Source organism: Sinohyriopsis cumingii, chromosome 2 (assembly GCF_028554795.1).
Source record: "Sinohyriopsis cumingii isolate HCF-2022 chromosome 2, ASM2855479v2, whole genome shotgun sequence".
NCBI lineage: Eukaryota > Metazoa > Mollusca > Bivalvia > Unionida > Unionidae > Sinohyriopsis > Sinohyriopsis cumingii.
This window is the reverse complement of record NC_142962.1, coordinates 92386722-92413620: the sequence shown is the minus strand read 5'-3', so window position 1 is coordinate 92413620 and position 26899 is coordinate 92386722. Positions and strand designations below refer to the sequence as shown.

At 34.9% G+C, this 26899-nt stretch overlaps 1 protein-coding gene across 2 annotated transcripts in view; it reads right to left on the bottom strand.

The window, feature by feature from the left end:
- LOC149805370 (uncharacterized) overlaps positions 1-26899 on the bottom strand; it is a 198081-nt gene that overhangs the window by 122883 nt on the left and 48299 nt on the right. For both annotated transcript variants that reach the window (XM_089949765.1, XM_089949766.1), the window contains 3 exons: positions 24930-25113; positions 15477-15548; positions 4-165 (listed from right to left, as the gene is read on the bottom strand). In XM_089949765.1, coding sequence (XP_089805891.1) covers positions 4-165; positions 15477-15548; positions 24930-25113 — 418 coding nt within the window. The remainder of the gene's footprint in view (positions 1-3; positions 166-15476; positions 15549-24929; positions 25114-26899) is intronic.

Sequence of the window (26899 nt, the reverse complement as noted above, 5' to 3'; positions counted from 1 at the left end):
CACCTGATTCTAATGTTTCCTCCATGGTACAAATTAAAGGTATTTCAACCAGCTGTGCAGGACAAAAATTCTCATTCTCTGTCCCTGTTACTCCCAGATCAAAAGGATGGTCAAGAGATATGCCTGGCTCTAAATCACACTGCTTAAGCTTTTCTTTACCTCTGTCTGTAAAAAGACAAATAAAGAACTCCTTGGGATATCAAATAAAAAAGGTGGCCTTCAATAACAAGTTTCCATATTCTTCCCTTTTTTGTTTACATTTTTATGATCTCTTACCTTTTGTATACCTTAACAATTACAGAAGCTTTAACTGTTACTATGTTTCTTTGAAATATGTCAAACAGCGAATCCGTGAAGACTTTTACTTCTTACCTTTCTGCTCATCTACTTTGATAGATTCTCAAATCATGTCTTAAATCACTGTAAGTATTGACTAAATAATTATATGAATGACTGAACATTGGGCACAAACAACTCCATTATTTGTGATTATGATTATTTTATCAAATGCTAACCTAGATATAATGTTGCAAAATGAAGTTATGTATGTTTCTGCTTTATCTTGAAGAAAAAAAACAGAAGCACATTTTAACATCAATTTTCCTAGATAGTTATTCCACTTCTCCAAGCATTCTACATTACAATTCAAAATTCTCTTACACAATATTTTTAAAAACTGTACTAAGACTAGGCTTTAAAATACCATTTTCTATCTTAGAATACAGAAATTTCTAAACCAGTTATGTACACTGCATTATACAAACAATCCAAATTGCTTTCATGCACGCTACATAAAGTTGCCTAACTAACATTATACTGTAGGCAACAACATTGTAATCCACAAGTTAGGATCTATAAGTACAAACAATATCAGTAATACTTGATAAGGATACATCCCTATAGTCCTTAGTGACAAAAAGAAAGACCTATTTCATCCACATTAGCACTAATGTCTCATGCCATGTATACATGAATGGTTGTTCATTCTGCTGCTGCCAATACGTTTTTAAGGAAATTGTGAAAATGATTAAAATGATACATCTGTACTTGCTAAGTATCACCAACATCAAAAGCATTTCCTAAGAAAGAAGAAAAGACTGATCGAGGGAATTACAGACCAATAACCATTCTACCTATATTATTAAAATTGTTTGAAAAGTAAGTAGTTATTCAGGTCTATGAATTTGTTTTAATTTACTTTTTCATAAGGCACAATCAGGATTTAGAAAGGACCACTCATGGCAAACAGAATGTGTCAAATTGACAGATGTTTGGTTACAAGAAATAGATAATGGTTCTATGAAAGATTCTTTTCCTTCAAGAAATCCTTTGATCTCAATGATCATGAAGTTCTGCTGCAAAAACTGACAAAGGATTGACAATCCTTCTTTAAACTTGTTTAGACCATACCTAAACCAAAGGTCTCAGCAAGTAAGCAATGGCACTATTAGCTCGCAAACTAACATTAATTAAGGGGTCCCTCAAGGCTGTTTTAGGCATTCTCCTCTTTCTTATCTATGTAAATGATCTACCATTAAATACTGAATCCACAAATAAGACCTCACAACAAAATTGGATGTTAATTAATGAAGGTAAAGGGATATGTATGATTTTAGGGAATCACACAAGCTACAGTTAAGGAGACCAGAACTATCTCTAAAAACAAATAATCATCAGTTAGAAAATGTCAAACATGAAAAGCTTGTAGGTGTGTCTGTGGATAATCATTTACAATGGGATGATCATACTGACATGCTTTGTAAATCACAGTCACACAAAATTGTCCAACTCAGCAGAATAAAAAAATATTTACCTAAAGAAATTTGCAAATACATTTCATATATTCTTCCAACAATGGATTACTGTCTGACTGCATGGTGAAACTGCCAGATCTCAGCTTGACAGGATTTATAAACTTCAGAAATGGGCTGCATGCATTATTTTAGGCACGCATTATTTTAGATGCAGCTATTATTCATCAGTCAAAAACATTGTTAACAAAGCTAAAATGGTTCACAATCTATTAATGGATAGATTTTCACCAGGGAGTTATTGTATATACATGTCTACATGGTACTGCAAAAAGTTCAAAACACAGCTGCTCGGATCATACTTAGAGTACCACGATCAGTGCACACCTCCCTGCTGCTCTGTACTCTAAACTGGCTATCCATTCAATCCAGAATCAAACACAAAATTTGTTCTCTGTGCTACGTTTCACTGATGGACTCCAGTCCAACATATCTATCCGACCCCACCCATGTGTACACACCAGCAAGATACTTACGCTCCTCTTCTGACAATCATATACTCATTATTCCCACTATGAAAACAAAGTTATATGGACAGCATTCTTTTGCATACCAGGGCCCAGCAACGTGGAATGGATTGCCCACTGAACTTAGACACAAAGACACAGTGATCCCATTCAAGAGTGCTCTCAAAACTCACTTATTTTGACTGCAAGAACAAACTTAAAGACCTAATAATGTTTCCTACCTTAAATATTTTCAGCATGTTTTTTGTTTTCTAATTTCATGGTGTTTGTTTTTGTAATCATATCATTATATATGTTTTTTATGTTATAGGTGTTGTCTAATGTTATAAAGCGCTTAGAGCTTCTAATGATTAGGCACCATACAAAGTCCTCATTATTATTATTATCATCAGGATTTATTTAGGCCTTTTTCAACACATTAACAGTGGAGATCAATGCCACATGGAAAATTTCAAGTACCAAAACCAAGAAGATAGCAATTTAAAAAAAGCTTCATTACTATGACACAGTTCTATTGGAAAAAGCTTCCACTACATGTAAAGTCTTCTAAAAGTATTACCATATTTAAGAAGTTATGTCATGAGTATGTATGTATTTCTAATATATTATAATGGAATTTAGTATTTTAATACTGAACATGGTAAAAGAAACAGTGTGTGTGTGTGTGTGTGTGTGATTTAGGTTTTTAACGTAGCCTTAACAATTTTTCAGTCATATAGCTACGATGTCTGCATTGTGGCAGTTTATAGTGATGCTCTAACCACTAGGCCACCAGAGTGGTTAAAAGAAACAGTAATCAAAGTTATCTTTCATATAATGAACACTGTTATATTCTTCTTAAGAGGGTCGCAAGGGAGGATAGTATTTGACTAAATGAGACATCCTCTATAAAGTATTATTTTTACTATTATTATTATTATAAGAAAGCTACAATGGAGATTTCCAAAAATTATGGTTGCAGTTTCTTACGCAGGTTACATTTATGGTATACTGACATGAGTTTGGCATGGTGTTTTGATTGGTATGACAACAATGAAATGAGAATAATTAAAATGGCATTTCTGTGTCTGTTTTTTTCTCTCTAGGCAATATAATATTCAGTTTCCTACATGTGAGATAATAATACAGTAATTCTTTGAAAACTACTTTGTTAAAAACAAAACTAAAGTTATGGGACCTTATCAGAAACTCAAGGATGCAACTGGCCAGTTGAAATAAAAATTGTTTTTGACATCATGAAGGTAGTGATTGTTGTTTCATTCTCAAATGCAGGCTGTGAGAGGATTTTCATTGGTTGCAAAAATACTCACTGAGCATCCTGATCATCTATATCAGTTTACACCTTGGAAGAAATAGTAATGAAAGTAAGGGGAGGAGAATATTTCAAAATGAAATCTGACCAGAAGTTTCTTAGAAAGTGCAAAGTCATGTCATGTACTAAGTCAAAACTGGAGCTACAGAGTGTATACAGTTAAAAAACGAAAATTAACTGTAATAGTTGTCAAAATTTCACTTGTTTCATGCGTACTGTACTGAAAATCAGTCTGTCTTACTGAAAACTGTGAAATGCCTTATTGACAATGTCTCTCTAGGGTTGGCAAGTTTTCCTCTCTGTTATCTCCTGCAGATTTGCTAGCAAAGGAAAGGGGGGATGGATTGCCACTTTCTTTCCAGCCACAAGTAGACAAGATGATGAACTATCAATTCTAATGGACTCCATTGTGTTTCAAGTCTTAATCATGTTTTACCTTCTCCTCTACTAGTGCCCCAATCTCTGTCCTGTGCTGGTCAGGCAATGGAAGATGAATTGTAGACATCTGACAAGGCCATTTACCACCTTCTGCTTCTAGAATTGTCTAGAAAGCCTACCCATTCAATAATTGTAAGGTTTATAAAATAGAAGCTGATTTAAGGCAAGGCAACAGCCAGACAGCAGAGTAGGTGGTCAGTCCCCACTTCCAGCCTGCAGCCACTGGTTTCAGCAGGTATTTACAGGGTTAACTCACCTACATAACCACTCAAGCCCCCATGCCAAGATTTTAAGTGCCTTGGGTAAAGATCTCCTAGAGACCTACACAAGAATCCCAGCATGCTAGTCACTTCCTAACACCAGAAGTACCATTGGGGTGCACTAGTGTTTTGCATCACCTCAACACAAATGTGGCTATGTAATGCCGATAAAAGGTTATATTTTTGAAAAAAATGTAAACTGAATTGGATAATAATGCCTCTCAAACAAATGTATATTAAGTACAACAAGATACAATATAAAACACAAAGTTAAAATTGTGTAATATGTACTATTTAAAATAACATAAATGCAACACATGCAGAATCCTTAAAAACATTAACAAAAAATGTTTTTAAAAACTATATTAACTTAAAAAGTTCAAGATTTCCTCTGGTGGGATGTGCTCAAGTAATTCATGTCAAATTACTAATGTCTTAAACGGTGCAAATCAACAAGCTCAACAAGAATCTGCTCCATTATCAGTGGACACTAGCAGTGCACATATTCCATTCAAGATTCACCCTTCAGGAGATATGCACACAAGTTGGATATTCCAGGTGCCTGATATGTGATTCGCAACTACCAAATTATCTCTCTGATTTGGTCTATAACAGGGATGCCATTCTATAATAGTAGGTTTCATGTTCTTAAATCTGCCTGTATCATTTTCATACCACATACACCTAGAAAAGTAGAAGCATGATGAACATGCAGATTTATACAAACTTTGATGCCAGTACATGGAATCTTTCACGAAGAAATGGGCAACTGCAGGGTGTCTTTGCCTGCTCTATCTGTACTTCCGCTGTGACAACAGCACATAATACACCTCCCAGACTCCATGGAAGCATCATAGCTATGTAGTATCTAGGATGTTAATATGTTGTCACATTCAATTCAAACTCTGAAATGCCCCCCTCAGTGCAGAAAGGGAGTATGCCAAGATGATGCAATTCGTCCCTTGAGAAGTTTTATGCAGTTTAAAACTTTGATCAATGCATAATTTCTAAAGTAAATTCTGTGACCCGATCTGGTCAATAGTCCAAGATTGCACCATGTAGCGCCTCAGATGTTAACCCCCATCTCCCAAACTACCTCTAATAAACTGAAAATTGTAATATGTCTCCTAAATGCCTCTTCTCTACCTCCAGTAGTTTCTACTCAATAATGTTGAAAAGGTAGCTAATCATAAAGTCCAAAACACTAAAAAGTTATATAAAACTTTTAAAATTATTTTAAAAGGCTGAAAACCTACTTAGATCATCTACATATGCACATAACATAACCTATCAAAATTCACATGTCTAATTCAAGTGGTTCTGCTTAATCATGCAAACAAAGTTTTTATCCAAAAAGTAAAAAAAAAATGTAAAATGAATCGAATGACCTGAATATTGGACCAGTTTGCCTACATATGAATAAAAATGTGCCTGCTAAGTTGCATGTCCACCTTGTGTAACTTTTGTTCAATCATAAAAGAACAGTTGGGGGGTCAGAAAGTTTGTAAAATATGTCAAAAATTCAAAGCGGTCTGTAATATCTTACAAACCTAAATGGGACATTACTGTAATACATTGTGATATCTGGCTAAAATAGATTCAGGATGGACAGATAAACAACAGACCAGATAAATGGTGTGCAATCTGCTCATGCAATCATACCCTAGCCTTAAAGCATCATAACAAACCCGATGATGAAGAAGAATCTACAGCACATATGTCTTCTGAAAATAGTACAATGATATACCAACATGCATCTCTTCCCATAAGGCTCATAATCTAAAGTAAGTTTGATAGCAACCTACTAAAAGCTGTAAGAGGACTGGCATTCATAAAATTCTATGAAATGGCAATAACTCTTACAAATATCATGTACACAAGGATTTGTTATTACATTCTTCTTTAGGTGAGTACAGTATGTATAAAGTTTCACAGGAATCCATAAAAAAAATGCAAGACAGACTGTGGGACAAGTTGCACAAATGAGATTGTGTCAAACACTGCATTAAGCATAATATTAACCATGTCTCATGGCAACTCATCCACAAGTGTCCCTCAAAAAGAAAGTCATGCTCTACTGGCCAAAAAGAATTTCCATCAATTCATGATGAGGCCTTATCTTCCTTTCAACAGATGAGTGTTGAAACTATCTCTGATACAGCAATGAGATTTTCATATTAACTGATGTGGAGGACATACTGCATTCGAGATTGGCAGCATTTTTATTTAGAACCATCAAGACCACATTTAGGACCAACAAAATATTACAAGAAGCCTTCTGGTGAAACCCAATGTTGATGTGACATTTGGTTTTGGAAGAATAACAATAACAAAATTCTCAAGACAGCTATCACTGTGGCCATAATTGATTTCAGATTGGCACCATTTACATATATGACCAATTACATACCATAAGTAGTCTTTTGGTGAAAGCAAAATATTGATATGACAGCCATCTAGAAGAAGGAGTGATAACAAAATTTTCAAGATGGCCCTTGCTGCAGCCATATTGGAGTCAGATTAGTACTATTTTCATTTATGAGTAACATCATAAGACCTCTCTCATCGATAACTTATAACGATATGACCATTAATTCAGGTGTAGTGACAATATGGTTTATAAGCTGGCCATTATGGCAGCCATATTAGATGTCTGACCGGGACCATTTTTATGTAGGACCAAACTGACATCATAAATAGTCACTTATTAAAAACACCATGTCGATATGCCCATTCATTCAGGCATCTTCGCCAGCCAAGGTTCCGATATGTTAACTCCATCTACACCTTGACAGATCGAGCAGATATTTATGTGCTTCAGGTCTGTGAATTTGATTGGATGCGGCAGCAAGCCACCACATCCAATCAAATTAAGTTGTTCAAATTTGAACACTGTTCCTACATGATCGAGACAAGGGGAGTAGACAATTTAAATGGACTCATATATAAGCAATTATCCATTACTGGTTTGTGTTTATACAAATACCTTTCAGTCAAATACACCTGTAATGGCTTCTCTTCAGTACACAGTCACACTTATGATGTTAAACTTACAAGGTACCCTTTTAAAATCAAATAACTCCATCATTTTCAGCTGATATACAATACACCATTGTTACAAGCTGGCATCACATACTAAGGGAAGCAACTCATAAAATCCAATAGATGTCACTAGAACAAAGCACAAAAATATCTGCTCAATCTGCCAAGGTGTAGATATGGTTAACATATCGGAACCTTGGCTAGAGAAGATGTCATTCAGGAGGAGTAGTGATAACAAGATTGTCTAGATGGTGACTGTAGTGGCCATAATGGATGTGCAAGTGGCACCATTTTCATTTAAGACCAAGTATACATCATTTCTGGAGAAGTAGTGATGATAAGATGGCCAACATGGCAGCCATACTAGATGTCAAATCAGCGCTATTTTCATTCAGGACCTAAAAGACATTATCAGAAGCCTTTTAGTGAAAAACCCACTGTTTATATGACCATCATTTCAGAAGTAGTTGCAACAAAACGATTTTCAAGATGGCCACTGTGGTGACCATATAAAATCTTGAAGCAGCACCATTTTCACTTAGGAGAAAGGAAAGTTTTTAATAAATTGTTTCTCTGTGAATACTTACCCAATCACAATCGCAAATACAGTCTTACTAAAAGTTGAAAAATTACTTTTTTTCTGTCTATCTCAAATAGAAAGGGCAATAACTCTTGCCATTACCTTAACTTGCCACTGCCAGATGTCACTAATTTATACCTAAGAAATATTCTAACTTGGATGTTTGCATAATATGGTGGCTGGAAGGGTTTATACATAATGTGACTGGATAAAGTATTCTTACCAAGATCAGACTGTTCAACTCCAATGTGAAGTCAGTCCTACTCTATGAAGCAGAGACCTGGAGAACCACCAAGTCGACAGTAAATAGAGTTCAGACCTTGATGAACAGCTGCCTAAGAATTCTCCAGATCCACTGGCCAGACACCATCAGCAACACCAACCTGTGGCAGAAAACCTCCCACATTCCAGTAGAGGACAAGATCAAGAAGAGAAGGTGGGATTGGATAGGACCCTCCGTAAGCTGCCAACCAACATTACCAAAGAGGCATTGAGGTGGATCCCTCAAGGCAAGTGCAGAAGTGCCGACCAAGACACACCTGGCGACGCAACCTCGAGGCAGACATCACTAAGATGGGTCACACCTGGAGCTGGCTCGAGGAGATGGCACAGGACAGAAGCATCAAGTGATATTTTGTGGGTGGCCTATACCCCGGCAGGGCTGACTGGCAAAACTGAACCGAAGTATTCTTGGAGAAACATAATTTACTTTAAAATTTGCTTTCTCCTTCAGATACATTACCCAATTACATCACATTAAAAGAATAGGTAATAGGAGGAGGAAATGCTGAGCATCTGACTTCAACCCTGGGTATCCTTCTAGGGAATGATGGCTGGATTCCCCATGTAAATGATAACCAGTTCCCCATATTATATAAGCAACACAACCTAGGGTCACTTGATCTGTGACCCCTACATATCGATAAGAAGATAGCTAATGAAATCTTCTTACCTATAAAATTTCACTGGCAAATCCAGTGAAGCTTCTAGGCATTGTTGTTTTAAGAGGGTCTGGTGGTTATCTGGGCTGCTGCCACCAGATCTAACAGATTCAAAGTTTGCCTTTGCAAAGCTAAATCTAGGTGATAAAAACTCAAGAAGGTTGACTCTGCATGCCAGCCTATATCCTCTATTATATCTCAGATCTAAATATTACTTTCAAATGGGAGGCTTGCAGAGACTGCTCTAATCCTGAGCAGTAATCTTTATGAGGCAACACTGATCTTGTCAGACTTCTGACTATGACAAGCATATAATCCATTTCAGCCATGAACAAGGGCTTGAGGGGTGATATCTTGTTTCCTGGCTTTCACCAGAAGAAAGCATTTGCATATGCCATAAACTGCCTCTGTGCATTTCAAGTAGTGACTGCCTGCATACAGGATCTTGCATGGCTGCTGCTCTCAACTTGTCTATGGAAGAAAGCAAGCAAATGATGACTCTTTGATTACTGACAGAAGGTAACCTATTTTTGGATACAAAGCCTGGTTGTGTCAACAGGACCATCAAATCATCTGATATGAACTAAAGATAGTAAGGGTCAACAGAAATCTCATGTAACCCACTTAACCTGCAAACAGAAGCTAAAGCTATTTAGGAAACACATTTTGCATGATAGTAACTTTAGTGATGTGTGGGTTTGAGGCCTCAATAGATCTGAACTGAGCCATGTTAAAATCCAGGACAGAATCAATTTTGGAAACAGTGAGGGATTTTGGTCAATTCAGAACAAAATTGGCTAAAAGATTTGATAGGTCTTTATCATACCAATATCACATCTACCATGATGCAGAAATGTGTTCAGTATCATGGAGTGGTAGCCTTTGATAGTAACTGGGGCCAACTGTTTCTCTTTGAAGAGCCAGAAAAAAAGTCAGTCTGTTGAGGGATTGAAGTGCTCAGAGGGACACAGTTACTGATATGGCACCAGTGCCTGAAAACATGCTAATTTCCATCATAAGCCTTCAGGTTTAAACTGTTTGTCTCACAAGTCTGGCTAATAAGTTCCAAGCATGCAGAAGAAGATGGTAACCATGGTTGGTTGAGAACATTCAGGTTGGCTGGAATCTTCCTGTGTAGATACATTGCTAGATCAAGTAGATTGGTGACCTGGATTTGTCCCATCTTAGAGGAGCTGTCAGAATCATCTTGCATTTCTGTCCCCAACTCGTCTGGATTATTTCTGGTATCAGGACTGTGGGAGGGTAGGCAAATACTCACAACCCTTCACAACTGATTGACAGTGCATCCAGGGCCCGAGCATCTGGGTCTGGGACAGTGGAGAGACGTGATTTTACCTCATTGCCAAAACTGTGCAAAGAGCTGAGGAAAGCCCAATTAATAGTGAGACCATTCTGTGTGAAGAACTTGACCTTTCCAAGACAGAGTGACAGCCTAAACAATGAGTCTGCCAGAAATGTGTCTGGTTTGTACATTGATATGGAGACTGTTGCACCAACATAGAACAACCAAACCTGAACACACAGGTCATGTTATTTGGTACCCCCGTTTGAGGAGGTAGGTCACCACCACTGAGTTGTCAGACATAATGAGGACCATTTTGCTTGAGAGTTGATCCTTCCAGAAATGAAAGGCATTGATGACATTCTTCATTTCTAACAGGCTGATGGGCAGAGGTCACTCCGCTAGCTCCCAATGCCACTGACAGTAGTGAAGTCCAGCAACAGGTGGGCACCCAAACCATTTGTACTTGCATTGGTACATACCATTATTTCTGCTTTGAGCATCTCCAGTGGGATCCAAGTGGTCAGTCAAGCTGGGCAGCACACTGATGCAGGAATGATTACATCTCTGGCATGATGATGACTGATCAAGAAGACTTGAAAAAGGGTGCCACTGAGCTAGCAATTTCATTGGTAAGGGATGAAGAAAAAGATGGGAGATGAAATCCAAGTCCAGTTGGAAACGGACTTGATGAGTTTGATGATCTTGGTTAAGCAAACATGAAGTCATACCAGATACAGGTTGGTGATGAACTCCATACCAGATGGACAAAAAGCTAGTATGGATAGAGGTCAGACATTTCCCAGTTCACTAGAAACCTAGATGACCTAACAGTGGGAGAAGATCATTTCTGCCTTAGAGTACAAAAGAAGTTACCATATATTTCTAGAGGATGTCATCTAGGTATGCTGCCATCAATGTAGATGAAGTCAGCCATAACAAGGTGATGATGCAATCCATAACCTAGGTATAAACCCAGTGGAGCAGACATATGAATGGCTGCTATATTCTTGTCAAGGGCCTGGAAATCAGTACTTAAGGCATCCGAGTGAGCAAGATAAGATTGTTGCTGAAACTCAGCTTTCAGAAAACAAAGACTTAGAGTTTTGCAGGTCAATAATACTACATGAAAGCCATTCATTGATCTTCTTAATCTTAACCAACTGGGGAATGAACTGGAAGGATGGCATCTCTTCCTCTTCATCTACTGATGCTTTAACTTTATAGTCTTGAGGAATGGTAGAAGGTAGAGGCTATTCCGGTGATATGATGACAGGTGTGTTAAACATGGATTCAAATAAAATAACGACTTATAATCTGGTCGCCCCATTTGATCTAACAAATAAACAGTATGTGGATGTTGAGATAAGTGCATCATCAGCAGTACAATTATTGCTGCAGATGCCATTTATCTTTAAAAAAAAACAGGAGGCACAGTTACAGATGTGATTGATATTTGCTGCCAACAAAAGAACTTCCAGGTATGTGCCTGTTTCTGCATCTGATTTTGTCAATAAACAGTATGTGGATAATGTTGAAAAAATGCATTTGTTTGTAATACAAAATAAGCTAAAAGTAGTATCAGTCATATTCCACATCTCGCTGATGCTGTTAATAATCATTGGGGTTTTGCTGCATCTGCATCAAGTTATTATTCAGAGAATAATCCAAGTTATGCATTTGCATTTAACAGCCCTATATCTGACAGGTTAGAGTGGGTACACAGATGGAGAAACATGAAACTTTTGGATCAAATGAAGTGTCCAGAAGCCATAGCAATATGGAAATTTCAATTATGAGGTTGAATAAATTTTAATCTCGGATCCATTCTTACCTGGAAATAAGAAAGATCGAATGATGATTCAACACGGATTGAGCTGTATAGTACACTGATTGGTGATTTTTATAATTCTCAGCAATTTACACTTAATCCTGAAGTAACCGCAAACAAGTACTCATATTTCTGGCTTTATGTTATCAGAGCTTGAGGCCAATATCCAGGTTTGATGATGTTTCAGATATAAACACTTGACAATTTAATATGATTGTGATATATGTCTGTTGATCCTTCACTGATCAGAGTCGCAAAAGAGTTTTATAATTTTATACTAAACCTGTAAACAGAGATTGAAATAGCTAATGTTGATTCGCTAGACTCAGAAAGTGTCGAGGAAGCAAGAGCGGTAAATATAATTGCTCAAATGAAATCTTTTTTAATTCATCCGGTGTAAATGAGAACAGTGACAACTTTGATAGAGTTGCTGGAATGAGAGGCCCTCTACTGAGATACGTGGTCAAAGACTTTGATATAATTAGCAAATACAGTCCTGTAAGTAAGTGTGAGGAACAGGAATTAAAATTTGAAAAGTAGTTAATAAATACATTGCTTGAGCTAACAAAAGAAAATGTCTTGAAGATCAATAAATCTAACTTGTAAAAACAAAATTTCATGGTGGTAAGTGACCAGAGCAAGAGTGACTAAACAAGATTCCCAACATGCTTGACAAACTAGCTGAAACAAGAAAACACAAGTTTTTACAAAACTGTAGACTCAAAGACACATTTGCTAAATGTCGAGTATTTCATGTGTTAGGCATGGACTACTATGATACAAATACATTGAAAATGGTTAGTGTTGACACAAATCTGCTAACAACAGCATATCTAGTTGTAATAGAGTCTCTCACTGGTGATAAAGAAAAGTATGACATATATCAAATTAATGCTACACTAAATGCAGCATCAGAAACTTAGCATAGGATTGAGTCATATGATGATGCTGAATGAGTCATATTTATCAAGAGCTTGACAATATTGCAAATTTAAAACCTAGTATTGATGAAGATTATGAAATATATAATAGTTTTTATAAAAAAATTGCGTTGAGAAACTATAAAAAAAGAAGCTGGAAAGTTACTGACAGAAATGAAATACAGAAATATCTCAGAGCTGATTGTTAAATACCTAAACCTACCTGTCAATGACATGAATATAGAGGAAGCAGATATTTGTGGTCTTTTAAGTTTTGCGACAGCATATACAATTCTCAAGCAGCATCTAGTACTTAAAAATTTTTAAGCTGGGATAGTTATGTTATGTTCTTTGTTATAATGACAAAACAGAAGATATTTATTGTGATAGAGTCAATGATATAAAAGAAATATCAAATTTTGATCTCCGATTTTCATCCTCATATCATAAAGTCTTAACAGATAGAAGATACGATGATATCTCCTCATCTGAAGTATATGACAAGTACAGTGATGTTCTTGCTAATACTGTTAATAATAAATTTAGTGTGCCAGTCAATAAAGCTGCCGCTGAAAATACCTCCACTATGGCAAATAAAATAATTACTGAAACAGTCTCATAATGACAAAAAAAGAAATTACTGATTTCAACCATACATCAGGTCTATTGGACAATGACAGGGGTATGCTCATCAAATACTATAAATATTACCATAAAACACTTTATTGTGTCAGACGAGCCAGTAAATATTACAGTAAAATAATAGGCATGCTGAATTATATTCCAGTGATACTAACAACGACTGGAATAGTGTCAGTGAGCTGAACTGCAAATCCATTACTCCTTATAGTGTCAGGGGCGGGTATTACAATATCACTGGTGAATAAAAAGATCGGCCAAAATATGAGAACAAAAATACTTCGTGTAAAATAGCAGTAGCTACCTACAACAAAATTCTTAATCAACTTTGAGCTTAATCTGCATGGTGAGAAGTTCATTATGCTATATCTGATACAGGAACTGTGAGTCAAAGATGATTTGCTTGCTGATATGATACAGAACAGAGTTGTGAAATATGAAAAATAATACTTGGTAAATTTTGTGTGAAATTTCAAAGTAAGGATAGGAAACTTTTGTGTGAAATACGAAAAATAATGGAAGATATTACAGTGGAAGATACAACTTTAAAGATGAAAAGAATTCTTTTCTGAGGTAAGCATATGATGATTATGCTTCACAATGAAAAGTACAGCATGTATTTCAAAAGCAGAAATAAGACAAAATTGAATCTGGTTCACAAGGAAGATTCTGATTATTTTAGTAAGCTTGCTTTGATCACAGACTCACTTTCTGATGCTGGTGATAATCTTTACAATACAATCCAATATCACAAGACAAATACTCAAAGATCAAAGTTGAAGATGAGCTAAAGAAATGTTATGTTGATAAATCAATAGTCTCACATAGAAATTTTTATCAAGATGCTAGAACCTGACTCTCTTATCAGAGGTAAGATTAATCTGTTCTGTCATGATGATGAGAGTTATATAATGGCAAAAGCTGAGACTTTAAAAAAAAAACTCAAAAAGTGGCTGAGTAAAATTTTATCTGAATGTTAGGTACAGTAAAAAAAATTGTGAAATATAAAATAAAAATCGCAGTAGTCTCGATAAGTAGGGCGTGACGATGATGATTCAATGACAGGTCCTTAGGTTAGGTAATCGACGATGAAACTGACACTGTTGCCTCAACAAAGTTGTTTTCGTATTTGTTTAGACAAACATGGAGGAATCTGGAAGGGGGTAAGACTCGTGCGGTCGTCCTAATACAAAATTTGGTGTTTGGCTGAGAAACCCCACTTATCAAGACTACTTTATATACAATTCAGCAAAAACATTGGTTTTCATTGTAATGGCAAAATTTCAAATCAGACTTGTCCATGACTTAATCAAACTGTTGCCAAACAAATATGACTGAGGAATTCATTAAATTAAAACTAATTTCCAGATTTATTTTTTGGGACTGTCCATAAAAATTTCTGATGCACAAACTGCAATTCAACAAGAGCTAAATTAAAGATGAACAGGGCTATAAATCAATTAAATTTCTACATGAAAAGGTTAAAATATAACCTGGCCTTTTTAGAGTCAAAGTTTAAAATGTAACCTGGCCTAAGTCCTTTTTCATAGCATGCCTCATACCCAATTTGGTTTTAATCCATTATATCCTTCAAAAGTTATTAAGCAAAAGCTTAATTTATGATACATGGGCAAACTTATATATCATAAATGGGACATAACTTGGTTAAATTAAATAGGACACAAAGTGGAAATTAAACATGAACTAATCTTTTGATAATGACTGCAAACAAAATCTGCTTCAAATTCATTTTTGTCTAAAATTTCTGAGTAGAAAATCATTGTGATAACACAGACAAGTAAGGACATAAACTAACACTATATACCCCCTCCAGAGAATATGGCATATGTATAAAAAGACACTTGCATCCATCTTCTATGATAACTACAACAAAACCAGGGGAGAACTCTGGCTGAAGGTTTATTTCCATACCTGAACAATGGATTTCATTAGTTAGTTCCTCCAATGAAAAGTCTCGGTCATTCAGTTTCTTCTTCTGTGTTCCTAGAACATAAAAAGATGAATCTATTTTTAGAAACATTGCAAAACATTTGTAAAACACTTTGTCTCTTCTGTATCACTGTCTTGCAGTAGTATCAACATCATTTCAAAGAAAATATTCTAAGATAAACAAGCACATTCAAGAAACTGATGCCCACTCACACACAGGTGGGAATCTTTACTACTTTCAAAATACTCAGCAGATTGTTTTGCAGTATCATGGCAAGCAGGTCACACCAAAAATCAGAATTTCAAAACTGATTGAAATAAATGAAAATACATACAAATGAATTAATAATATTGTAAAAGTCATACTGGTCATGTATGTGCATTTACTCATTTTTAAAGATATACAATTTGTTGTTTCAAAATTTAATACTAATTTTGTTTAATCAAAATTTATTCAATCCTGATAACTGAATGCTCTGCACCTTAAATTTCATCTAGAAATTTCCAGATGAAAATTATTTATGGACTTTTATAATGGTGGCCAATTCCTTAATTGGGTCAAGAAAAGAGCATCTCTAGCCTCATGGTCACAATATAGCATAGTATGAATTTATTTATCAACATGCATAGCTTTCACTGTGACATCACAGCATGTGACATCCAATACAGATTGTACTGGTTAACACCTTCAGGCTGATCTCATCCAAATGTGCCTATTATACACTGTTGTATAAACAAGGACTGAATTTTATGTAAAATCAACTTGTCTTCTTGTAATTCGTTAAACCAATCCCCAAACCTGTATTCACACAGGGGCTCAAATCGGTTTTTAATATATAATGCAAGGGACGACAATTTCTCATTTCAGCCAAGATTTAACAATTGGGAATATAAATTTGGTTTAAAACAAATAGCAGTCCATTTTCTAATCCAGGTTTCTTCAGAATATTCCCACCCCATTTATCACATTTGGACATTTAGGTTGGGGTGAGGGGTCGTTGCAGTTGCATATTGAAAATTTGGAATTTGCCGCCACCGTGCAGTAGCAACACATGGTAGTCACTTACCAGCTGGCCTAGAAAATTTATGTTATATTGACTTATACCTGCATGAAATCAATAGAAAAATGATTTACTTTCTCAGAAATGGCAAGCATTATAATCTTTATGTATTTAATCTGCTGAAGACTAGACGAAACTGCAGCATTAATGAAACTTGACCCGGTACTTGCCATTTGCATTACTAGTCACTTCACAAATCTCAAACAACGATATCGGAAGTCCATTAGTCACGTGTCAACAACAAACTCCATTTTAATGTAGTTGTAGACAAATTCAATTATATTCATTGAAAGTCAGATACTTTTTGTAACAACCAACAATCTGGCCAGTCTGATTTATAAAGCAGAGAGCACATGTCAACGTGGTAGTCACGCATTACAACAAAACTCCAGAAGTTGTTCTCGGAATATATAAATATGGAAACTTTTGTGTTCTTTCGTTTTTCTATTTTTATTACAACCAGTATATGACTTTCATTTAATATTTTTTTATATTTTTCTCTACAACCAATCTATCTATCAAGGACTGTCATATACACTAGGCAACCCTTGTCAAAATAGATTTGATCCTCTTGCTGATGCATGTTCTGAATGTGGAAACTTACCAGCTAATTGTACAGATTCAAATATGACTGACAGTTCAGATTTATACAATGATTATAAAAGTAGAAAATGCAGTTGTAGAAAAACTAATTTGTTACACAGTAATGATAGTTGTAATGATGATCACTGTGAACATAGTTTTAATACTTTTAATGTCTCCTTGAGTGCCTCTAATAGCATTAATATAAATCTCATGAATTTAGGAGTTTCTAGCAAAGGTTTTCACATAGGTCATTTAAATATTCAGGGTTTTCGTGGAAAGATTGATCAAATGAAGTTACTGCTAACCTCTCCAAATAATAATATACATTTATTTGGGCTCTCGGAAACAATGTTAACAGAAAATCAGGGTGAAAATTTCTTGTATATCAATGGTTACGACAAACCTTATTGAAAGGATAGGAAAACAGGTGGTGCTGGGCTCCTTGTGTATGTTAGAACCGATACTATTTGTAAAAAACGGGAAGACCTAGAAATACAGGAAATAGAATCCATTTGGCTACAGATCACTCCAGAAAAAGCTAAGCCCTATTTAGTAGGTTTTGTGTACAGACCCCCATCATCACATACTGATTGGTGTGAATATTTTGAACTTCAAGTAGATAAAATTTCAAAAGAAGATAAAGAATTTTACATTCTAGGCGATATAAATAGAAACCTCAATGATCAAATAAAAGTGAATTGGATAAATTTTATTGCTTCATTAGGTATGGAGCAACTAGTAAATGAACCCACCAGAGTAACATCCACCTCTAAAACACTTATAGATCATATTTATACCAATACAAAAGAAAATGTTTTGGAATTAATGGTTCCAAAGATTGGTGTAAGTGACCACTTTGCAATTTTTCTAACACATAAAGTCAATGGCAAATCAACAAAAAATAATATCCATAAATACATTACTTATAGATCCTTTCAAAACTTTGATGCTGTTAAATTCCTAGAATATCTGAAACAGATTCCATGGAATACAGTCCAAATCTTTGAAGATATTGATGATGTTTTAGATACTTGGACAGATCTGTTCATCAGTATAGTGAACAAGCATGCCCCTTTAAAAACACACAGGATAAAGAAAGACCACCAGCCAGGCTGGATCTCCCATGAAATTTTAGAAGCAATAAAGCAAAGAGACCAACTAAAATCAGTAGGAAATCAAACTGAATATAGAGTTTGGAGGACTGAAGTTAATAAAATGATACATCAAGCCAAACAAGCGCACTATAAAAAAAGCGCTTGATGAAAACCAAAATAATCCCAAAGCTATCTGGAAAGTGTTTACAGGGTTTGGTGCAGGCAAATGTAAGAGTAAAGCTGAAATTTTATCCCTCAATCATGAGGGCATTTATACTGATAATCCAGCTGACATCTCAAATATTTTTAACAACTTTTTTTGTTCAAATTGCTGAAAAACTTAAAGAACCCAGAACTTCATCTGATCATCTGGAACTCAAACATTTTTGTGTTAAAAAACTACCAAACAATATAAAGTTTGAAACTCCTGAAATGAGTCCAGAATTTGTGCTGAAATATATTAAAAAAATGGATGATTGTAAAGCTACAGGACTTGATATGACTGGACCAAGGCTACTAAAGGTAGCTGCACCTGCAATTGTAGAGAGTATAGATTTCATTTGCAATGAAAGTATTAGGTCTAATAAATTTCCACAAACATGAAAAACTGCCAAGGTTATACCACTGCATAAAGCAGGAACAAAAGATGACGTAAATAACTACAGACCCATCTCTATCCTTCCTCGTCTCTCCAAATTACTAGAAAAACATGTACGTGTACATTATTCTTTTCTCAACTATTTAAACACTTCTGATCTTATTCATGATAATCAGTCTGGCTTTCGCCAGAATCACTCCTGTGAAACTGCACTTGTATCTTTGATTGATAAATGGCTGAAAGCATTAGATCAAAGAGAAATGGTAGACACTATTACGGTTGATTTTCGTAAAGCTTTTGATCTTGTAGACCATGAAATTTTGCTTGAAAAACTAAAAATCTATCAATGCAGTGAAAACTCCCTAAACTGGTTTACTTCTTACTTATCCGATAGAGTGCAAAAAGTATCTTTAAATGGTCAACTTTCTGAAAGTAAAAATATTAATTGTGGAGTACCACAAGGCTCTATCCTTGGGCCTCTGTTATTCATACTATTTATCAATGATTTACCTCTTAAGATTGGAACTTCAATTTCTTCCACTGACCTTTATGCAGATGATAATACACTGTCTGAGATTGGTAAAACCAAAACAGTACTTGAAAATAACTTACAAGATGCTTTCAACAGACTTCAAGCATGATGCAAGGAAAACAGTATGATCATAAATACAGAAAAAAACAAAAGCCCTACTAGTTACAACACAACAAAAACGAGCAAGGCTAGATAGTGACAAACTCCAGGTTCTATTTGACAATGTGAGCCTCAATATGACCTTTCAAGATAGAATTCTTGGAGTATTCGTGGATAACAATCTTACTTGGTCTATTCACATTAAACATATTTCAAAAAAGGTTAACTCTTATCTTTGGCTACTGAGGAAAATCAAAACATACATTCCTCTTCAGTATATGGTCATCTTTTATAAAAGTTATATTCAGCCATATCTGGACTACTGTAATGTAATTTGGGGTAATACCTCTAATTCAAACATAACAACACTTTTAAGACTCCAAAAGAGGGCTTGCCATTTAATTCTAGATCAAAGTATAGACAATTTTCAGGATGCAATGAATAATATAAAGGTTTTAACAATACATGAAAGAATATTTCTTAGAAAGGCCAAATTGATGTATAAAGTATCCAGAAAAGACATTCCTGTCTATCTAAGCAATATATTTCACCAAAGAGATGCTGATGGCACTCCAAATTTAAGGTCCATAACAAGAAACAATTACATCATACCAAGGCCAAAGAAGGAATTGTTTAAAAAAAGTTTTCAATATACTGGTCCACTGGTATGGAACAACATTCCCAGTGACATAAGGTAGGCTCCTAGCATTTTATCTTTTCACAATCAATGTCTTAAATGGATCAAATCTTTAGAAAACTGAACAGTTTTAGTACAAAAAATACCACCTGCTTTTCTGTAATTTTACATCATTTTCATAGCTGAATTTTTCAATGCAGGATTATATTTTATGTTTTATATATGTTTATGTTTTCACTGATGCCTGTGAATGTGTTCCAGGCTTGATACTTTGAATTTTAAAATTACTTAATTATTTAGTGTCAAGCCAGATTCTTCACATCATGATGTATATACTGTATATATTGTACATAACAGATAGAAGGCCTCAAGGTAGATTAGTTCTGTAACTAACAGAGTTACCTTCTCTAAATTAAGTCTTTATTATTATTATTATTATTACAACATTTGAAAATGTGGGTTAGATTTTTGTACTCATGCGACTAGCAATGCAAATCGTGAGTACCAGGTCACATTTAATCAACACTATAGTTTTATCTTGTCTTTTAGCAGATTACAGAAATAACGATTTTAATACTCACAATTTCTGAGAAAATAAGTAATTTTCATATCAATTTCATGCAAGTATCACTCAATCTAACAATGTTTAAAGTTTGCTAGGCCATCCGGTAAGCAGCTACGCTTTGCCATCATAATGTTTGCTTCTTGTGATGCTAGAGTGGTTTTTATACCTTCCATGTAAGGAAAGATACGGATATTGAGCTGACATTGAAAATAAAAGTCTACTAGACGAATCTAATCCATTGAGTGTTTGGATTGACTCAGCATATATGTTTACTGCAAGCACCCAAATGACCCATACTACACCCTTCAAATATTCTGGTTAGAACTCGATAAATTTAACTCACAATCAGTTTAGTTATGACTCAATTACATAATTTTTTCAGGCATCAAGTGGTGGCAGATAATTCCCACGTTTTCCCCAACTTTCATCAATATTTGCGAAATTTCAAGACTTTTTTTCATGGTCTGGAAAAAAATTATCATTCCTCCCGATGTTTTCCCAATTTCCCAGTAGCATGGGAACCTTGTAAGTAAATTGTCTTTGTCCGGTTACTGAATGTAAGCAAGTAGAATTTTTGAAAACTGAAACATGCAACAGTTCACTGAATACATTTCTAAAGGATGATATGGATACATTTAAGTTCATAAAAAGTATATACTGTTGTATATAAACCATACTAATACCCTCAAATCAGGACCGTGGGAACTGTTCACAAGTTGCATGTATCATTTTTGAGGTTATCGCTATGCAAATATAAAGGCTTACAGTGTACCTGCCTATATTCAAACCAGTCTTGCCTGTGTTTGTTCATTATTTGCATCACTTTATTCCAGTGGATCTACAGCAGTCCATTTAAATGACCAATAGTTTGAAAGTGAAGAAAAAGTTGAATACTTCATTCACTATATAGGTTTATCAGTAATGTCACCATTGTTCCCAGATGTTTTAAACCATTCAGTTTATCTCAAAATTGCACTAGCTGAAACAAGAAAAAAATTCAATGAGCTTCATGTAAAAATAGTTGTAAGCAACAACAATCATCCAGGCACAATCCACTGCATTGGGCACTGCAGTTCAGGAACAAGATCTGATAAAAAACAAGCTTTATCTCAGTAATTTCACTGAAATAAATCTGTACTTGACATGAATGCATGCAGCATTTGTTTGTTGTTATTCACAAAGAACTCAGGCATCATGAAGTCTCAGAAATATGTAACACTTGCTATCTTATCATGATATAAATGTAGATTATCATTCTTGTATTATAACATCTGAAGTGAATACATCTAGTATGAAAGAAATGTCAAAATGAGATACAGCTGACTCCAAAAATAAATTTTGAGTATTATTATAATTAACAGCAATCTGACTTTATAAGGATCAACATCTCTTCCCACACCCAAAAGTTAGCACTTGAAAATAAAAGATATGCATCCAAGATTCATATCAAATGATATCATTCATGGTTATCTGAAGCAAGAATCTGATGGTAATCTCAAAGGTTTGGATGTTTTATGGCACATCAACACAAATATTATTTAGTGGCAAGGCAGTCTGAGCATAGCACCTGGGCAAAGGATGCAGCATGGTAGCTGACCCATGTTGATGTAACTGTAGGATTAGAATTCACACCACAATCGTTGAGAGTCTAGCATGCTAACCAATGAGCTGCTTAAGTCATCTCTTACAAGATGCAGGATATTGATACATTGAGCCTATTCCAGTATATTGCCATTTCATGTCCCGTATGGCTCCAAACTGATGTCAATCTACCATACATCTTCAAACAGACTATCATACAGGTGCTAGTAATATACTTTTGCAATGGCTAGTATACTATTTGGAATTAAAATGAGATACTTGCCAGATTTCAGTATGGGAATGACACAATTAAATGGTTCTTAACAAGTCTTTTCTGAAAATACAATTTTACTTCTGTGTACCATTTGTGTCTTCATTACTCTTAGTTCGCCTCTTGCAAAATCCATTAAAGACATTAAATTTGCAATAGTGCAGACCTGACAAACAAGAATACCCCAAAGGGACAGGATGCTTCAATGTCTGAAAAGAATTTACAGGAATTCAAGACAAAACCAATTTTTTAAAACTGCTGACTGGTCAAACCATCTCTGATATTCTTGAGTAGTAAATTTTCAAATAGCCATTGTGGCAGCCACATCAGACAAAAGATGCCATGTAGAAGTAGAAATAGGATTTCAAGATGATTGTCAAGGAAGCCTTATAGATGTCAGATCAGCACCATTTTAATTTATAATCAACCAGACATCATAAGAAGTCTTAAATGATATGACAATTCATTAAGGAGCATTATTGTTAAGATTTTTAAGATGGTTGCCAGGATATATATATTAGATGTCTTAGCATCATCATTTTTATTTTGGACCAGCTAAACCTTGTGATGAATGTGTATGTGTCAAGTTTTGTTGCAATCCTTCATGTAGTTCTGCAGGAATAGCAATAAAAAACATTGTGCTCAAGGATTCACACCTGCCATAACATGACAGGTAACAAAAAATAAGATTATTGACTTCCAAAACCCATGACACAGCTATTTAAAAAAACACAATTTTCAGTAATCTTAGGAAAACAAGAAAATAGAGTCATTTCTCAACTATCGTGATATGTGTTAAACCTGTAGTATGTATAAATAGTTCTGCTTGGAGCACATGTAAAACTAACCTCAGGGCAGTTAACTGTCATAGAGGTAATATAGTCTGGGATAAACAATGACCATTTTACAAATTACTAATTGGCTGACAAAAGCTAAGGTTATGTCATATCAAGTCCTTTGAGTACTGCTAAGGGCAAGTCAATAAGGATAATTTGCATATGTAAAGTACATTTGGAGGAACAACCCATTATTCTTTTGAAATCATCTTTATTAAAGATCACTGGCAAGTTTCAGATCAGCATCAACATTTCTTTGATGCCAGATTTGACTACATATAAAAAATGCAAAACATGATATTTCTGATGTCAAAATAGTGTAGTGGAATCACCGCAGGTGAAGTAGCAAATATTCAAACAAGAATTTGAAGACTGAAATGGAGAAGGGTTCCATGTGAACAGTATGAATCATTTCTTAAGACATAATGTCGAAATGCAACTGTGATGCAGGAAAGGATGTGCCATCTGTGAAGCAAGCAAAGCCCAGCAAAACTAAATTTCAGAACTCTTAGTTAGACAGAGTTTGACTTAGTAAAGAGCAGCAGCATGAGGGAGCATATTAATCGTTGCATATACTGCAAACACAAGAACAGTTGTAGATACTTTTTCAGACATGTGATTGCTAATAAAGTAGTTGTAAAAGGAAAAAAGTGAGTATCATAAATAATGCAACTGCACCAATCTTGGACACACCTGCAACCAATATATGCCAAAATAACCAATTCTTGGTGGGGAAGGTGACAAGACCATCACTATTTTGACCAGATATATGAACTTGCCAAGAAGGTTTGTTATCTGCCATAAGGAAAACCAAGATCTGGTAATGAAACTAGGGTGGCCACTGCATGCTTGACACTCTCTCACAGCAATGTAGATACAGAAAGATCATTTTCTAACTTGAGTAAAACTGAAGATCTCCAAGTTAGAACAACAGCATCATCCAGTCTCTAACAAATGCCAAGGTGACCACAAATACACTTGCATTTAACAAACCTCCTAATAAACTACCGTACGCAGCAAAGACTGCATCTAATTAACACTATATTCCACTGTACAATGGGTTTAAAAAGAAAGAAACATGATGAATTTTTAATTTATTGTCTGTGTGGTTGGGATTATGTGAATTTGTGTGCATATGTGCATATGTGTGTGATGATGTTATCTGACAGCTGACCAGCCATTTTTGTTTGGAAGTGTTAAATGCTTAGATGTTATTTCCTTTCATTTAGATTTGAATTTCCAGTCACTTTCTAAAGGCTCATATAAAAAGACAGCTTCTTCTCAACTGAATGTAACTTTTTTGGGTCATGTGCACTGACCCCTCCTTTAGGCCACAGTATACCTTTTGAGTCTCAAAAAAACACCCTAACACTGTCTTGGAATATGGCAGGTATGCATATGGACATTGGATAATGGACCAAAGACATGCCAACAACAGTTCATCCTCACAGGTCTATAAACAACAGAACTAATAAGTGGGTACAAAAATATAAAATACTGACATGAATTCTTCCTTCAGACATTCAAAATAAATAGTAGTGTCCTTCTCTCTACTGATCTTCATAAAGATACTTACTGCTGAATGACTGATCTTTTCTAAAAATCTCAATACTAGAGTCAGTGCTGTTTTCAATGTGCTCATCATTACAGGCAGGCACATGTGACTCCAGCCATTCTCTGGTCCTCTGCATCCTAGAGTCCACTGTCTCAACAGCAAGCTGACTTAACCTGCGGGCACTAGGCTTTCTCAGTGCTCTTTTCTGAAGAAAAAAAAATAGTCTCAGCAATTATTGCAGTAACCCATGAGTAACCTGTTATGGTTATTTGATTTAATTTATATTTGATTTAATTTAATTGTTTGTTGGTTAGTTTAATTTTTGTTTATTCCATTTCATCTTAAAAAAATGTAAATTTGTTTACTGGAAATTTACATTTTCCAGAAATTAGTCTCACCTGGTGTTTTTTCGTAAACTCTTATTATTAGAACTTTGTATATTAATCTGACATAGTTCCTGGCCTTGATTCAGAGTTGGAGTAAACAACTTTTTTAATTTTTATTTTAATGCATTCTTAGTGTGGGATTGATAAGAGTGAAATCAAGGCTGACTGGGAGTAAGTGATATTAAGCATCTGAAACTTCAATCTTGATCTGGAAAGTATCACATGATCCTCATATGGGAATCTGTTTTGCATCTATAGTGAAGTTAGACTGTTGGGCTTTTTACTTTTGACACTGAAAGGTGTTTTGTTGTGACCAGTTTTGAGTTGAAATTCTATTTTATGGAATGATTAATTCTTTTCCCTAGGAATATTTAAGTGCTCATACAGAATTCTTGGACAAAGACACTTATTGAAATTTTATTCAGAATTCAAAACTGGAATATTATTTGCTGTGGTTCAACAAAGAATTGTAGACACATCACTACTATAATGGTTACAGTACATATATATCATCGCCTTCCATTTTGGATTTTCGTTGGGACTCAAACTCAAATTCATTAAAACATTTTATTACTAGGATTTCTAATTTTTAATTCTTGGATTATTCTTGGTTTATTTTTAGATTTGATTCTTAAAACCCCAAGTTCTTTTCCTCATTTTTACCTTGTTTTCTGGGGAAATAGATTATTTGTTAAATTTTACAAAGTTTGTTATCTTCACTTTTTCTTTGCTATAGTTTATGAGAGCCTAAACACATCACAAATCTAAGTTTGATACTGACAAAGACATAACTCATTCAAGGGAAAATCTCTATGGCAGCTTCTAACTATTGCTACATTGGCCAAAAATAAGCATTTTTTTCTGTTGCACGAGGTAAACTTTGATAGGTCACTAGATATGTATAAAGTTTAAAGACCTTTATACCAGGATGAATTTCAGTCCAAATTAATCAAAATCTATGAAACCAGTTTTTGAGAAAAAGTCATTTACAGCATTTTGTAATTTTAGTAAAGATGGCTATATTGCACTGTTGTCATGTACATAACTTGAAGGCACTTCATACCAGAATGATTCTGTCAACTTATGTTAAAATTCTGTTGAGCAATTTGTGATAAATTAAGCTATTTAAATTTTTCCCCAGTGGATCAACAATTTTTTCTGATGAAAACTCGCAACACCTTTATGCCTGGATCTTTTCCTTTAAATCTGGACAAATTCTACTGTAACTTTTGCAATCTTAAAGTCCATTGTGGCAGGATACTTTCTATCACATTTACTTAGATGGGTATGGACTAAAAGAATAAATGTACCCCAATTTCAAAAGTTCAAAGTATATTCTACAAAGACTCATTAATCCTGGTTTTGTGTGAACTGATTAAAATTTTGTAAACTTTGTCATTCAAAGTTGTGTTCTCCTAATATGAAATCATTAGGTAACAGTTAGTTATATACTATCCCCCCCATTCATTCAGGATATGTTATAAAAACACAGAGTGTATATGACATGCATTAACAGTAAATTAGAATGCATATTTTTGAATAGTTACAATGACAACAATTTCAAAATATAAGATTTTGTTTTTAACATATTTCTGATCTAATGGT